Below are 17,644 nucleotides of genomic sequence, written 5' to 3' on the forward strand. Positions count from 1 at the left end.
AAAAAGGGACACACGCATTACGAAAATGATGAACGATGACGATTACTGGTTGGCCTGCCTCCTTGATCCACGCTATAAAGGCAAATTGCAAAATATTATGCCACATGAGAACTTGGAACTAATATTAGCAACCAAACAATCAACTCTTGTTGACCGTTTGCTTCAGGCATTCCCAGCACACAGCGCACGTGATCGTTCTCACACGAGCTCAAGGGGGCAACAGACTAGGAGTGTTAGGGGTGCACACATCAGAAGTGGCGTTGGACAGAGGGGTTTTCTGACCAGGTTGTGGAGTGATTTTGCTATGACCGCAGACAGGACAGGTACTGCTGCATCAATTGAAAGTGACAGGAGACAACATTTGTCCAGTATGGTTACTAACTATTTTTCATCCCTTATCGATGTTCTCCCTCAACCGTCATTCCCATTTGATTACTGGACATCAAAATTAGACACCTGGCCAGAATTGGCAGAATATGCATTGCAGGAGCTTGCTTGCCCGGCAGCAAGTGTCCTATCAGAAAGAGTATTCAGTGCTGCAGGTTCAATATTAACCGAAAAAAGGACTCGTCTGGCTACCCAAAATGTTGACGATCTAACATTCATTAAAATGAACCACAACTGGATTTCGAAATCTTTTGCCCCACCTTGCCCGGCCGACACCTAGCTTTCCTATGAAAAGCTCTTGCCTGTGAATTACTTTTCTAATGTCTAATTTGCTGCAGCTGATTGTACAGCATACGACATGTTTACACCTCCCTAAATGGCCAAACTCCCCACACGGGGCCGTGGTATCACGACTTGGCGCAAGCACCCGTGAGACTGCTGTTTGTCTGAAGAGGTGGGTGTGCTCGCTTTTGGTTGACGGCATTGCTACTGGGTCCCTCATAGTACAATGTAGTGTCTCTGGCGGTGGTGGTGCGCACCCAACGTCAGACACACCGTTGTAACATGAGGGGCCCTGGGGCGGTCCCGCCGGCCTCAAGAGAGTTCCCCCCTCCCCCAGCTCAAACTGTTCTCTACCACGTGCAAAATTATGTCGCACAGCTCCACCAATCTTTAGTCTATTCGCTGACATCATTCAATGTCTGGCACTGACAATACAAATTTGTAGACATCTATGATGCAACTTAAAGTAGTCTGTGTCTGTGTCCTATATTGGCACCATTAAATAGTTACTGCCAAATTACTATGTCAGAAACTCAGCAGATGAGCCCACCCCTGTACCTAAGTATGCCACCTTTTTTTTTTTTTTGGTTGTTTTGCGAGACATTAACATCTATTTATATTTTGGGAGTACTGGGACAGACACTCCTTGCAATACTCCTCCACTGACCACCAAGCTGCCTGCCCGTGTATCCATGTAACCGATGTAAAACAGCCATGAGCCTATTGTTTGTTATTTTAGGCCCTTGATAGCCTGTCTGCGGTCCCTACTTTAAATACTCCTCCACTGACCACCAAGCTGCCTGCCCGTGTATCCATGTAACCGATGTAAAACTGCCATAAGCCTATTGTTTGTTATTTTTAGGCCTTTGATAGCCTGTCTGCGGTCCCTACTTTAAATACTCCTCCACTGACCACCAAGCTGCCTGCCCGTGTATCCATGTAACCGATGTAAAACTGCCATAAGCCTATTGTTTGTTATTTTTAGGCCTTTGATAGCCTGTCTGCGGTCCCTACTTTAAATACTCCTCCACTCATCACCAGCTGCCTGCCCGTGTATCCATGTAACCGCTGTAAAACTGCCATGAGCCTATTGTTTGTTATTTTAGGCCTTTGATAGCCTGTCTGCGGTCCCTACTTTAAATACTCCTCCACTCACCACCAAGCTGCCTGTGTATCCATGTAACCGATGTAAAACTGCCATGAGCCTATTGTTTGTTATTTTAGGCCTTTGATAGCCTGTCTGCGGTCCCTACTTTAAATACTCCTCCACTGACCACCAAGCTGCCTGTGTATCCATGTAACCGATGTAAAACTGCAGTATTTTGCTTATAAAAAAGAAAATACTGGAGAGATATCAAATGCAGACATTTTAACATTAAAAACAAAAACACATACAACAAAAAACTGGTACAGTACAAAAATTGGCCACCAGCTACAAAAACTTTCTCCTGCAAGTAGTTAACTGAAAGGTTTTTTTCCATTGAAAACACAGATATGGCATCCACCGAGTGTTGTCCTGTCGCGTCTTCTTTATATTATTGCCAAGAAGCTGCAACTGAATAAAGCTGTGCTTCAACCTTCTGTTCCAAATTACCATTTTTAAAAATGCCATTGGCTGTTCCGGCCTACTAAAGGTGTCTGTCTGCCCCTGCCTGGTGTTGTCCTCAACTGAATAAAGCTGACCTTCAACCTTCAGTTCCAAATTACCATTTTTAAAAATGCAATTGGCTGTTCCGGCCTACTAAAGGTGTCTGTCTGCCCCTGCCTGGTGTTGTCCTCAACTGAACAAAGCTGAGCTTCCACATTCTGGCTTTCGCCCTATACTATCAGATATTAAACTGCATTTGGCCTACTAGTGTGGTTAGGCCCTTGAAACAGTGTCTGCTGCTCTTGGGTTTGCTACTCCACTGAACAAAGCAATGCCACCTGTTTAGTCCTGTTACCAATTTTGAACTGCATTTAGCCTACTTTATTCTTTGGCCCTATATCTGTTTCCTCCTCATCCTGCCCATTGCCCAGCCACTGCTAGATGAGTCTGCTGGTACATTGACCTAGACCACTACATTCCCCTTATACTCTACACAGCCAGAATCTGACCCTGCTGAAAGTAAGGTTCCCCTTCCCGCATGTTATACCACCTTACACAGGGGACAGAGAGGAAGGTGCAGATGAAAGTGCAGGTTCCTTCATCAGGTGGGGGGGCATACTCGTTGGCGACGTCACTGGCACAGGGCCCCTCAGAGTACGCAAAAGTGTCGCTGCTGGTGGGAGGCGCCCCCGCCATGCAAACACACCGCTGTACTTTGAGGGGCCCTGTGCCAGTGCCAATGCGAACGAGTGGGCCCCCCCTGCTTGCTCAGGATCACAGCACTTGCAACGTTGAAATACTTACCTTTCCCTGCAACACCGCCGTGACGTAGTCCGCATTTCCTGGGCCCACGAAAAACTTGAGCCGGCCCTACTCCCCCCACAACTTTTGCCAAATGACCCCCAATTCCCTATGCCCAACTATTATTATAAAGTTAATTAAGATTGACAAGCTTCAGAAACAAGAATGGATGTTTTTGGCATTAAAATGGGCACTGTAGGTGTTTTCCTGGCCTCCACTCACTGCCGACTATGCTTCCCCATTGACTTGCATTGGGTTTCGTGTTTCGGTCGATCCCCGACTTTTAGCGATAATCGGCCGACTGCACTCGACTCGACTCTGGACAAAATCGGGTTTCACAAAACCCGACTCGATCTTAAAAAAATGAAAGTCGCTCAACTCTAGTCTTCACCATAGTGGAGTTTGGAGTCAGACTGTTTGAGGGTGTGCACTGGTGTCTTTTTATACTGATAACAAGTTTAAACAGGTGCCATTACTACAGGTAATGAGTGGAGGAAAGAGGAGACTCTTAAAGAAGAAGTTACAGGTCTGTGAGAGCCAGAAATCTTGATTGTTTGTTTCTGACCAAATACTTATTTTCCACCATAATATGCAAATAAAATGATAACAAAACAGACAATGTGATTTTCTGGATTTTTTTTTCTCAATTTGTCTCCCATAGTTGAGGTCTACCTATGATGTAAATGACAGACGCCTCTCATCTTTTTAAGTGGTGGAACTTGCACTATTGCTGACTGACTAAATACTTTTTTGCCCCACTGTATATATATTTCACCTGTCAATCATGGAATATTAATGTTTTTATTGGAGTATAATGGTTTTATTGTATGCTTATACCTATGGTTAATGTAAAAATAAAAATGACTTTGTGCTTTAATTACAAATTTTCTGACTCCATTTGTTCTAATATTTTTATATAAAGCAAAAACCTGCTGTCAAGTTCCCTTTAAAAGTCTATGCCACCCTTGTTAGATTCGTGCTTGTCCAGTTCTGTGGGGCCCCACGTGTCAGACCACAGCAGAAGATCACACAAAGTGCTTTTTATAGTAGTTAAAAGGATCTTCTTATTGAACTTCCAGTATACCGACAGGTATGCCATAAATGTCTAAAGAGCAAGGTCTCGTGTGCCTCTGAATGAAGATCATCTCCGTTCACGTCCGCTCTGGAAATAGCCGAGCCAGCGTGCATAGCTATTATTAGGTCTCCAATAATTAAAAATGCATTCACCCAAAAAGTAATAGACATTCTCCCGAGATCCTAGAGTTAATGACTAGAGGTAAACAGCCGGATTGACAAAAAGCCTGGAAATAGCAATGTTGTTATATATAGTAACAATATAAAGTGCAAGTGCAGATAAAACATCAATGCAGTCCATATATGAGTAGGTCAAAATAATAATTCAAGTAACCCTCGACATGTTTCAGCTTTTAGGCTTTGTCTGGGGTGTCTCTAAATGGAAAGCCTACCCATTTAAAACCCCATTCGTGTATATAGACTGTAACAACTCTGCTGGCATCACGGCATGGCCTCGCATCTCTCACACTATCTTACCCACTGCTCCAGGTCATGATGTGGTTTCTGTTTCATGCCAGCTCCATATTCTGTGTCTCTGCTCTCTGCATGCTTCATTGCTGTGTGTATAGGGGGGCGGCGCCTGAACTCTCTGGTTCTTATAGGAATCAGGTGCATCTGTCTAATCTGTTCCTGACCAATTGCCAGGAGGCCTCCAGTATTTTAGTGCAGCTCCACCCAGTGGTCTGGGCCTGTGCAATGTGTTAGCTCAGTTTGTGGTTAGCTTCTGAGTTTGCCAGGCCTTGCTCTGTTACTCCCTCTCTGGAGGCTTTTCTCTGTCTTATTGCCTTGGTCTTGTTGTCCGCCCTCCAGGAGGCAGAATATCCTGGTCCCTGTGTCTTTGTCTTTGTTTCTTGTCTTGTTCCATTTCCTTGTCTGAACTTAGTCTTATCTTGGTCACCTTGTCTGTGGCTTCCTTCCCTGCTGTCTTTCCTCGTGTTCTTAGTCTGCTTACACTCCGCACTCTTGCGGCTCTGCCTGCCCTGTACCTTTTGTTCTGCTCCGCACTCCTGCGGTTCTGCTCCTTTCTACTCTGCTTATCTTCTGCTGCTGCAGTTATCCCTTGCTGCAGCTCCTCTCCACATTCCTTGTGACTCCGATTGCTTTGCTGCAGAAACCTCTCGCTGCAGCTCCTCTCCGCATTCCTTGCGGTTCCGCTCTGCTTAGCTTCTGTTGCTACACTATTTCTTGCTGCTCTACCATTCCTATCCACAGCCTTGCGGTTCTCTTCCTGTGTGAACAGGTCCCTACCTGTTCCTTCATATTTCATAGCCGTTCCTGCCGTCCTAGCCAGTCCTGTTTTTCCTGCCGTCCCTGCCAGTCCTGTGTTCTCTGCCGTGTCTCTGCCAGCCCTGTGTTCTCTGCTGTCTCTGCCAGCCCTGTGTCTCAGCCGTGCCAGCCTACTCGTCTGAGTTTCATTCGTGCTCTTCTACCAGTCCTGCCTGATGCCCGCACCAATCCTGGTGTTTCTGTCTCCCAAGTGGGATCAGCAGCCACAGCCAGACACACCACCCTGGAGTAGCACCTGGCAGCTGCCTGCTGCACAAGCCTGATCTCACCATCAGGGGCTCCAGTGAAAACCCAGGCAGCGGTCATAGTCACGCCCCTTCCAGGGTAGTCTGGTTTGTGGCACAGTGGGGTCACAAACCCCCTGAGCTCACGCCTACCAGTCAGGGCGTGAGCGTGACATAGACAAAAACCATCGCAGTTGGCTCACTATACAGCATTTAAAGGGAATCAGGCAGCAGGTTTTGGGGATAGAATGGAGGTAGTGGTTAAAACAGATTTCAGCAATATGTCACATGTCAGGCCTTTTGCTGTTTACTTGCAGTGAAGGTTTTATCACCTGGTGATTATGATTGTGCGGACTAGAGCATTATGTGCATGCTAGTCCAACTCCATGCCCCTTCTGTGATAAGCAGCTCACTGTCAATAAGACAGTGTATATACAATATATATTTGCCCCCCTCACGAAGAAAGGGGGAAACGCGCGTTGGCGCGTCAAGACAGGCACCTTACCAGAGTTCAGTTGTAAGTACTTGTACACCTTGTCGAACGCGTGCTTTATACTTCTACTTATAGTCACAATTCAACATTGCTTGTATACATTACTGCCGGATTTTACCTGCACTATATACAAAACAGCGTTATACTAGCATTGAACTATTTACAGACATGATGCATTTTCTCCAACCTCCTCTGTCCTTTCCTATAGTCATGGGCTGATATTACTTGTGTAATTCCTGCCAGACGTCACCTGCGTGACATACAAGATAGCAATATACTAGTAATAAGACACTAATGGTTTAATAAGTGCTGTATTAATGTATATGCAGAGCCTGGTGTGGGCAGGGGAAGCTTCCTCTGCTCTGCTGCGTTGCTAAATATAAGAATCCTGATTGTGTTTATGGGCAGCATGGTGGCTCAGTAGTTAGCACTGTATGGTGGCTCAGTGATTAGTGCTGTATGGTGGTTCAGTGGTTAGCACTGTATGGTGGCTGAGTGGTTAGCACTGTATGGTGGCTCAGTGACTAGTGCTGCATGGTGGCTCAGTGATTAGCGCTGTATGCTGGCCCAGTAGTTAGTACTGTATGGTGGCTCAGTGGTTAGCACTGTTGCTTTGCAGCACTGGGGTCCTGGATTCAAATCCCACCAAGGACAACATCTGCAAGGAGTTTGTATGTCCTAGAGTTTGCCTGGCTTTTCTCCAGTGTCTCCGGTTTCCTCCAACACTCCAAAAACACTGATAGGGAACAGTGATGATAATGTATGTAAAGGGCTGTGGAATATGTTAGCATTATATAAGCAAGGCATACTAAATAAATTGTCGGAACCACTGCACCCAGTAAACGAAGTGATACGTTGTTGGTTTTCTAGTCTCTTTGACTACATCTTGCTGCTCTTAGATTAGGTAACAAAAGCCTGCTGACATATTCCATTTAAAGGGACTCTCACAGCAGGTTTTTGCTATGTAATCTGAGAGCAACATGATGTAGGGACTGAGACCCTGATTCCAATAATGTGTCACTTACTGGGTTTTGTGTTGCTGTTTAACTAAAATCCGTGTTTTATCAGCAGGGTATTATCACTGCAGGACTAGGTGTCTCGTGCCTCCTGGTCCAGCCCCGCCTCCACCACAGATTAGCAGCTCACTGTTAATGCACAGTGTACACAGAGCTGTCAGTCAGTGGCATGGACGGTTTGGTACATTGTATTTTGCTGTGTACGTCAGTGGAAGTGTCATTAAGTGCTGTAATATCCACATTGTTGTGATTAGCGCTTACCTGGGCTCCAGACGGCACCATCTACCCATGCAGTTACATAATGTCCTGTGTTCTAAATAAACCGGCCAACAAGTGTATGAATATTGGAGAATATCTGACTACACAAGGTAATAATGGATGTAGAAATTCAGCCGACGGCGCAGCACTAATCTCCCTGAATGATGACAACTTTACATTTTAATGGGGCTGAGGTGGGTGCAATGGTGATAATGTGTTAGTCGTTCTTGCATCAATGGTTTGAATAGTTGGTCGATCACCGAAAGAAAATAATTGTTTTCAACACCGCAACTTAATATAGGGATTACGCACGCTTGGTTTGTCCAAAGGTCAGGAGACTTCATTGCTCTCCCAGGTAGATGGCCTGGATGTGGATGATCACTCATCCAGTAATCTATTAATAATGTATCGGCATTGTGTAATGAGGCAGTGTGGGGATCACGAGGCATTTGGGAAATAGAAAGAACGCGCTGGTGACATATTGATCTGCCCGTCTTCTGCGGCTGTTGGGTCTCCAGCAGGTTTCCTCATCGTGACCTCTAGTGGTGACATGGAGGACAGCCCTGCACATCGTTGTACGCGCTTCTTGTATATTTTTCTACAATGTTGTGACTTTGTGTATTCTGTATGTAGGGGATCTGCTGTGACATGCTGTGTATACTGTATATAGGGGATCTGCTCTGTATACTGTATATAGGGGATCTGCAGTGACATGCTGTGTATACTGTATATAGGGGATCTGCTGTGTGACATGCTGTGTATACTGTATATAGGGGATCTGCTCTGTATACTGTATGTAGGGGATCTGCTGTGTGACATGCTGTGTATACTGTATGTAGGGGATCTGCTGTGACATGCTGTGTATACTGTATGTAGGGGATCTGCTGTGACATGCTGTGTATACTGTATGTAGGGGATCTGCTGTGACATGCTGTGTATACTGTATATAGGGGATCTGCTGTGTGACATGCTGTGTATACTGTATATAGGGGATCTGCTGTGACATGCTGTGTATACTGTATATAGGGGATCTGCTGTGACATGCTGTGTATACTGTATATAATCTGCTGTGACATGCTGTGTATACTGTATATAGGGGATCTGCTGTGTGACATGCTGTGTATACTGTATATAGGGGATCTGCTGTGACATGCTGTGTATACTGTATATAGGGGATCTGCTGTGACATGCTGTGTATACTGTATATAATCTGCTGTGACATGCTGTGTATACTGTATATAGGGTATCTGCTGTGTATACTGTATGTAGGGGATCTGCTTTGTGACATACTGTATATAGGGGATCTGCTTTGTGACACGATGGGCTATATGTAGCTTCCATTGGGAAGTAGACTTACTCCCTGCCTCAGTTAGAGATTACAAATAGAGAATTCCTTGCTATAGGCTATCCGATCTGTAGATGGGGGGGCCATCCAATCTGTAGATGGGGGGGGGGGGGGGCATCCGATCTGTAGATGGGGGGGCCATCCAATCTGTAGATGGGGGGGGGGGGCATCCGATCTGTAGATGGGGGGGCCATCCGATCTGTAGATGGGGGGGCCATCCGATCTGTAGATGGGGGGGGCCATCCGATCTGTAGATGGGGGGGCCATCCGATCTGTAGATGGGGGGGCCATCCGATCTGTAGATGGGGGGGCCATCCGATCTGTAGATGGGGGGGCCATCCGATCTGTAGATGGGGGGGCCATCCGATCTGTAGATGGGGGGGCCATCCGATCTGTAGATGGGGGGGCCATCCGATCTGTAGATGGGGGGGGGGCATCCGATCTGTAGATGGGGGGGGGGGGGGCATCCGATCTGTAGATGGGGGGGCCATCCGATCTGTAGATGGGGGGGGGGGGGCCATCCGATCTGTAGATGGGGGGGGGGGGGCATCCGATCTGTAGATGGGGGGGGGGCCATCCGATCTGTAGATGGGGGGGGGGCCATCCGATCTGTAGATGGGGGGGGGGGGCATCCGATCTGTAGATGGGGGGGGGGGGGAGGAGGGCATCCCATCTGTAGATGGGGGGGGCGGGAGGAGGGCATCCCATCTGTAGATGGGGGGGGGCATCCGATCTGTAGATGGGGGGGGTGGGCATCCGATCTGTAGGGGGGGGGCATCCGATCTGTAGGGGGGGGGCCATCCGATCTGTAGGGGGGGGCCATCCGATCTGTAGATGGGGGGCCATCCATGTGATCTCTGGTTGTCCTGTTGATACAATCCTATTAATATTAATGACACATTGTATATTTTGATCTTCCTGGATAAACTCTTCACTGTGCATTGTCTCTCTTCAAAGATGGGGAGCAACGGGTCCTTCATGTGGCTAAACACATCAGCTAGATCTTCCCTTATCCTTAAAACACATGCTCTATCAACTCAGCAGAGCATGCATGTGTTTTATATGGCAAAAGTGGAGTAATCCATTAGCAGACATCTCCGCCGACGGCTTATCTCCTGGTCAATCTTCTAAAAATGCCTGCTCCTTCCCTGTCCCAACATCATCCAGCAGGCAGGTTTAGGCCATGTGCGCATGTTGCGGTTTTTACTGCGGATCCGCAGCGTTTTTGACGCTGCAGATCCCCAGCAGTTTTCCATGCGGTGTACAGTACCATGTTAACCTATGGAAAATAAAAACCGCTGTGCCCGTGGTGCGGAAAAAAACGCGCGGAAACGCTGCGGTTAATTTTCCGCAGCATGTCAATTCTTTGTGCGGAATCCGCAGCGGTTTGACACCTGCTCCATATTAAACCGCAGGTGTAAAACCGCAGTAGAATCCGCACAAAAACCGCGGTAAAGCTGCGGTAAAATCGCTATAAATCCGCAGGAAAAACGCAGTGTTTTTGCCCTGCGGATTTATCAAAATCAGTGCAGAAAAATCCACACACCAGTCCGTAGCGTGTGCACATAGTCTTAGGAGGACCTGTTTGACTTTAATATGTTGTAAATTGTATTTATGATTTTAAAAGTAGAAATACTGGCGGTCACCTAGCTGTAGAATGTTCAAAGCTTCATTCTATCTGTGGCATCGAATATGGCATCCATGATGCGTTTCAGCTCTAACGTTTCAAACATTGTGTATGAAAAAGGCTTAGAGCTGAAACGCGTCATTGACGCTATATTCGATGCCACTGGTGGAATGAAGCTTTGAAAATTCTACAACTGCACGAGCGTCGGTCTTCCTACTTTTGGTTATACATGGGATGTCTTCCCTAGACACGAGAACCACCACCTTCCCGAGTGCCGACTGGCTCTATAGCTGTGCTTTGTGTTTATTCACCAAATGGAAAATAGGGATTGTTCCGCTCCCCTCATGGAAAAGCACGAACTCTCAAATGTGTGCAGACTGTGGATCCAGGTTGGGATGGATGATGAGCATGTGAAAAATCTAACCTTCGTCCATCACCGGCATGCCATGATTAAGAATCGGTTACATTTTCAGGTTCGAAGGAAATTTTTTACAGAATATCCTGTTTTTAGACTTGTGTTTTTAATGGAGATTTAAAGTTCCAATTTTTTTTATCTGGCCATTGAGCCCAGGAGGAAGTTATTGATTTTTCACTTTTGTTTGACTGTGACAATACCATGCCTTAGCAATGGTAGCGATACATACAGCATCCTCTCTAGAAACCTGGTCATCAGTCTAAACCTCATTGGTGAGGCGCTGTGGACTTGCCTTGTATGAAGACTTGGGTCTAACCATGTTTGTCTTGTCGTCTTTTAGCACCGTCCCATTAGGTCCAGACCAAATTCTTCTGAGAGGAGCTCAGCTGAGGAACACTCAGTGGGTTCATGGCATCGTTGTCTACACCGGTCACGACACAAAGCTTGTGCAGGTGAGACCCATTATCTTAGCGTCTTTTTTTTTTTTTAAAGCTAGCTGTGCAAATGGTGCCTGGAACAAAGAGGGCTTGCTTATGTCCTTCTGCCGGTCTGGAGGAGGAGATGTCCCAACCACCTGACTTTTCAGCCATCCAGTGGCCACAGTGGTCAGGTAGCTGCTGGTCATGCCGTAATCTCCTGTAGTCCCACTCTGTGTCACTGCAGACGTATGAATCCCCCAGAGCACTGTGTGCTGCAGGGATTTGCCGATTTCTGAGCCAGGTCCGGAGGGCATGTATGAGTTATGCATACTCCTGGCCAGAGTCCGTCCAGTGGGCGTGGCCTCGCTCTCAATACACTTGTATGTAGAGAAGCCACGCCCTCTGGTCTGCCACGCCCACTGGATTGCGGAGTTCCTAGTCCATACAAGTGTATGGAGCGAGGCCACGCCCACTGGCCGGGAGTATGTATAACACATACGTACCCTCTGGTGTTGGCTCAGAAACCGGTGAATCCTCAGTGTGTACTTTGGGGGATTCATAAGTCTGCAGTCACATAGTGTGGACCGGACAACCCTTAAACACCTTTTTTCTAGGTCGCAGGACATTTTTCTATAATTTTATATAAGCACTCCCATCAAAGTTTTAATCCTCTTCATATATTGCAGTCATCATAGTATATAGCACTGTGGACTTACAATTGCTCATTTTGCCTTTCTACCCAGCTAACACGACTTTTTTCCATTAGGCCTATGACATCACATGATTAATAACTATCTGAATCCCTCTAAGCTCTATGTAGAAGCAGAAGGTCTCTTTTCCTTGCATGAGTCATAATTTACTGCAAAAGTCCCTGTCAGGGAGGAGGGAGCAGCTGGGACAGAAGACGAAGAGAGGAATGATATATGCAGGGACAAGAGACTTCCTGTTTCTACATAGAGCAAATAGAAGAGGAGAATTAGCTGGGTAGAAAGGCAAAATGAGCAACTGTTAGTACACAGGGCTGTATATTATGATGACTGCAATATATTAAGAGGATATAAACTTTGGAGGAAGAGAAGGAGGTGGGCTTCTATAATTTGTATATGGTCGATGTGCATGTCTGATTATAATACATAATGAACCATCTATATGTATGTATTTTCGGAAACCCCTTTATAAAAGAATTTGAGATCAATGGGTGAAAGGTGTCAAAACAATTGCTAGAGAAAACTGTAATTGTTTGGTAACTTTTTCCTTGCACCTCTCTATTCTCCTAAATCTAGCCCCACCCACATGTCTATTATGTAGCAAATGTTAACTCGACAATTAACACTTTACATACCATGAGGCTGCAAGCTGTAACCTGACAGTTAACAGAGCACAAAGCATTGGCACTGTCACTTTGAGGGGCTTGTCCAGGACTTGGGTAGTGATGGTCTTTCTTTATGGTAGGTCTTCAGTATGAGATGGGAGGTCGGCACCTGCACACAATACGCTTTTAGCAACTTACTATATTGTGGCCGCTCTCCGGAACTATAGTTCAGCTCCCGTTCACTGCAGTAGGAGCTTAGCTGCAGTGTCTGGGAAACCTTTGCTACATCTGTAAATCCTATGTATAACAAAGTCATTAAATACAGTGTTATAACCCACTGTGTTATTGTTTAAAGCGATTTAGTTGAATATCCTCCATTTTATCTATCGATGTAGAATTCAACCCGCCCTCCCCTGAAGTTGTCCAATGTGGAGCGTATAACCAACATCCAGATCCTGCTCCTGTTCGGGACCCTCATCACAATCTCCTTAGTTTGCTCCATCGGCTCTTCCATCTGGAACTCCAGACATGAACAGAAAGACTGGTATCTCCGTCTGAATTGTAAGAGAAAAAAAATTCTGTTTCTTGAAATAACTGTAGATGAGAAGCTGCTAAAATGAGCAAAAAGTAAATGTTCGAGACGTGACAAACCGCGGCTGTAATAGGCATAGACGTACTCGGACATACAGCTGCTTCTCACTGAATTAGAATATCGTCAAAAAGTTAATTTATTTCTGTTCTTCAATACAAAAAGTGAAACTCGTATATTATATAGAGTAATTACAAACAGAATGATCTATTTTACGTGTTTTACTGTTAATGTTGATGATTATGGCTTACAGCCAATGAAAACCCAAAAGTCATGGCCACACAAAGCCCATTCATACAATAAATGACACTTGACACCAAAGTATGGGAAAAAATGGCCGTGTTATTTATTTTAGAGTTACTCAAAGAATCCATAACATCTATTTTGATCTTTAAATTTAAACTCATAAATTAACCTGATGTTTACCACATCACCATAACCAATCCACCCGAAAGGGCGATTATCCACGCGCCATGTTTCAAAGAAACCTGGCCCCTCCACTAAGACACAGCCATTTTTCTACCATCGTTTGAAGGTTCAGGTTAAAAATGTCCAAACCAATATCTGAAAGGTGGACCGAATCATGACCATAAAGACCTGGTAAAAAACCTTCCAAGTCTTCGTGTCTAAAAGAGAAACCATTCAATATAGGGAGAAATTTCGACATTGTTCGGTTAACTCGTTTTCGGATTTTTTCTATGAAGGACAATTCAACAGTGTTCCATAGCAACCTAGGAATGATTTCCGAAAAAACAAAATCGGAACCAGGAGAAAACTGCTTAAAATGAACCAAATCCGATCTAAAAAGAGCTAAAAGTTCCAAAGTTTTGTTTTTTCCAATATCATTCCCTCCTACATGAAAAATTACTAAATCTGGATGAGGAAATTTAGCAAAACATTTTTTAAACTCTGTATGAAGGTTATACCATGACATCCCTCTTGCGCTATGCCAAAAAACTTGAGCAATATCCTGGTTGAAAGAAAGATTCTCAGAATAAAAGCGAAGCCTAGCTCTCTTCTGAGCCCAAAAAACATATGAGTGTCCAATTATCCAAATAATCTTGGAACCTGAAATAAAATCAAATTTGATTATCATATAATTCATGCCTTACATACAGCCTGAACCGTCCCGATTCCCATCTTCCCAAACGCATAATTTGAGAATCCTGTAAACCCGCCCTAGACGCCTCTGTCGCCGCACCTATGCGGAATGAGTGGGAGGTAATTCTTAAATGATCTTTATTTAAAGCTTTTAGACACTTTTTTAAAACTGCATTGAACTGAAAGATAGTTGTTGGACTACCATCAGAGTGAACAAACAAAGGACCTGTAATATTAGGCCTAACCTTTAACCAATCTTTAAGATTTTTGACAGGGCAAAAATTTTTGCCCGACATAGCATCAAGTTTCAATCTGAAACCCCTGCCCAACTGGTCAGTTTTGGATCTCCTTATAAATAAAATTAAATGAGAGTCCAGAACCGAAACGTCTGAAAACAATAAACCAGATACAATGCCTTTCTTTGTTGAAACAATTTCACCGACTCGTAGAGCACCGAAAAAGGCTAATGAAAATGCCGAAGAAAGTAAAGCTGCCTCAAAATAATTGGAACAAACGTTCTGAAGGGATAAACATAGATCCCTTAGAAGCGGAAGGGAAATCGGGCGTCTATCGTCTGGTTTGAAATTGGTACGTCTAAACCCCTTCAAAAACTGTTTGATAGGAAACAAACCCGTCAGTGGGACCTCACCGAATAATTTTAGAAAAAATGACACCCCTGATAAGGATTTCGCGACTGCCGAGTAAGACAAACCTTTTTTACACAAAAATTCAGCGAATTTCAAACCAGGAATGGGACTGGAGCGATTGTACTCAAAACAGTTCAACTCACAAAATTTAATCCATTGCTGCCATGCGGCTGAATACTCAGCCCATGATCGCGCTGACAACGAATTTTCGATGAAGTGAGGAATTAACTCAAAATCAAGTCCCAAAGCTCCTGTGGGCATGGTGTTGGATCCAAGTCTGCTGTAGGTACCTGTTGGCGAAAAATATCCCATTTTTGATAGCACAGAGAATCCGAAATTGACTCTAGACCATTTTTTCCAACTTTCGCTTTTAGCCAAATATTTCTCTTTAGGCATAGCAATACGACTTGCCTAAGGATTTTCATCGCCCACAAGTTCTTAGAAGAGAGTGTGTTGATCCCTAACAGAACACCTTCATTGTTAGATAGAATTAAAATCCTATTATTACTCATTAGGTGACCCCATAAATATAGGCCTAAATAAATACAAAAAAGTTCCATTAACATGGAATTACCGACTAAATTATTGTTGATAAAATCTTCTGGCCATACAAGAGACACCCAATGAGGGGAAAATAGGATCCCCATGCCAAACTTGGCGTCAAAAGAAAAAGAAAATTTAAGGGTATCTGCTAAAACAAAATCAGATTGCCAGCAAGCTTTACCATTGAAGCCTTCCAAAAATGAACGCCAAATTCTAGCGTCCTCCTTCAAATCTGCTGATATTCTAATATGCGATTCTGGAGATGAAATCCCTATCGTGGAGTTATAAAGTCGCCTAGAAAAAATTCTACCCATCGGGATCACACGTAAAGCGAAGTTTAATAGGCCCAATAGGGATTGCATGTCTTTCAGAGTTATCTTCTTTTTAGCCAGGAATTTATCCAAAGCTTTGAATAATTTTGAAATTTTATCATCTGGGAGCCTACATTCCATTTTTATTGAGTCGAGTGTAATACCAAGGAATTCAATCACATTCGCGGGTAAGAATGTTTTTTCTTGGGCTAGGGGAACCCCAAATTTTTTGCAGATGGCTATGAAACAATCTAAAGTGACCTGACACGAATTGGAAAAAGAAGGGCCGACAAAAAGAAAATCGTCAAGGTAGTGAAGTATCCCAGCCTGATGAGAGTTGGATTCAACTACCCAGTGAAGAAAAGTAGAAAAACTTTCGAAGTAAAAGCATGATAGTGAAAAACCCATAGGTAAACACATATCAAAGAAAAATTGATCATCAAAGCAGAAACCCAAAGAATTGAATCCTGAGGGGTGAACCGGAAGTAAGCGGAAGGCAGACTTGAAGTCTGACTTAGCCATAAGTGAAAATCTACCAAATTTTTTAAGAAGCTCAATCGCCGAATCGAAAGAAGAGTAGGAAACCAAACAAAGGGATTTGTCCACTTCATCATTCAATGAGGAACCTGGAGGGTATGATAAATGATGAATCATACGAAAACTGCCACTTTCTTTTTTTGGCACGATCCCTAGAGGAGAGATTCGAAAATTCTTGAACGGGGGGGAAGAAAAGGGGCCCGCGATTCTACCCAAACTCAATTCTTCCAAAATTTTCTTCCTAGCCACTTCTTGATGCAAATTTAGAGATAATAAATTCCTTACTACCACACACCCTGGGCCTTTGAATTGTGGAACTTCAAAACCGTAGCAAAAACCGTCGAAAATTAACTTACTGGTCGCTTGATTTGGGTATATGTTTAACCACCATAGCATTTCTGATAGTCTCACCGGAGTCTGAGCTTTTTGGAACTGCCTCTCTGGCAGCTGACTGAGATGTCTGTTTACGGAAGCACTTGGACCCAGGGTGTTGGTTCCCGCAAAAGGAGCATTCATGTCGAAACCTGCAAGAATTGCCCCATTTGCATGAGTTCTCATTAAATGCGAAACATACCCCTTTCCTTTGAAAAACAGAAACTGCTTGTTTGATAGGGTGCTGTCTTTGTGGAAGCATGAGGTTAATCCACAACCCTACGTCTTTAACGCCCCAAGAAATATTGGGGTGAACTGCTAATTTCTGCCTAAACGCTTCGTCATAGTGTAGCCATGCAGTGCCCCCAAAATTGCGAAAGGCCTCTAAAATAATATCTACGTGCTGAAACAGCTTACTGCAAAGATTGGGAGACTTTTCTCCCAACACAGCTGAATAAATACAAAATGCTTGTAGCCAATTATTAAATGATCTTAAAGGGGCACGCTTAGATTCATCCTCCATTTTTGTGTCTTTTTCAGATCTTAATGAATGTTCTTTACGGGGAAGTAGAGAGAATAAGTCCACATATTCATTATTCAAAATGAGCTCTTTAACCCCTGAGCTCAAGTGGAATCCTAAAGGTGTTACCTCACATGTTAACGCCTCTTTATAAGTGTTGTGAGGAACTTAAATAACCTCAGGACTATTATGTGAGGCAGACATGGCATTGGTAATAAAAGGCTCCCCCAGTGACTCACACAAAACACTCTTAATCATATCCCTAAGTTGAGTGGGATGAACAGACAGGGGTACATTGCTTATCTCACCCTTTTTTGAAGGTCCTTTTCTTCTTGTCTGGTCCTCTGTGAAGCCAGCGCTCGAGCCTTGCACAGCAGGCGAACGCAGCTGAGAGTCTTCAAGCGTTGGTTCAGTGCGTTCCTCTTCTGACTCTTCATCTGCCTGAGTGCAGCGCCTCGGCGTTGTTTTTTGGACGCCAGGCACACTTGCTGACGCA

At 44.5% G+C, this 17,644-nt stretch overlaps 1 protein-coding gene across 5 annotated transcripts in view; it reads left to right on the forward strand.

The window, feature by feature from the left end:
* ATP8A1 (ATPase phospholipid transporting 8A1) overlaps positions 1-17,644 on the forward strand; it is a 263,767-nt gene that overhangs the window by 112,241 nt on the left and 133,882 nt on the right. For all 5 annotated transcript variants that reach the window (XM_077279834.1, XM_077279833.1, XM_077279835.1 and 2 more), the window contains 2 exons: positions 11,138-11,249; positions 12,924-13,089. In XM_077279834.1, coding sequence (XP_077135949.1) covers positions 11,138-11,249; positions 12,924-13,089 — 278 coding nt within the window. The remainder of the gene's footprint in view (positions 1-11,137; positions 11,250-12,923; positions 13,090-17,644) is intronic.

The sequence above is a fragment of the Ranitomeya variabilis genome, chromosome 1, assembly GCF_051348905.1.
Source record: "Ranitomeya variabilis isolate aRanVar5 chromosome 1, aRanVar5.hap1, whole genome shotgun sequence".
Classification (NCBI taxonomy): domain Eukaryota; kingdom Metazoa; phylum Chordata; class Amphibia; order Anura; family Dendrobatidae; genus Ranitomeya; species Ranitomeya variabilis.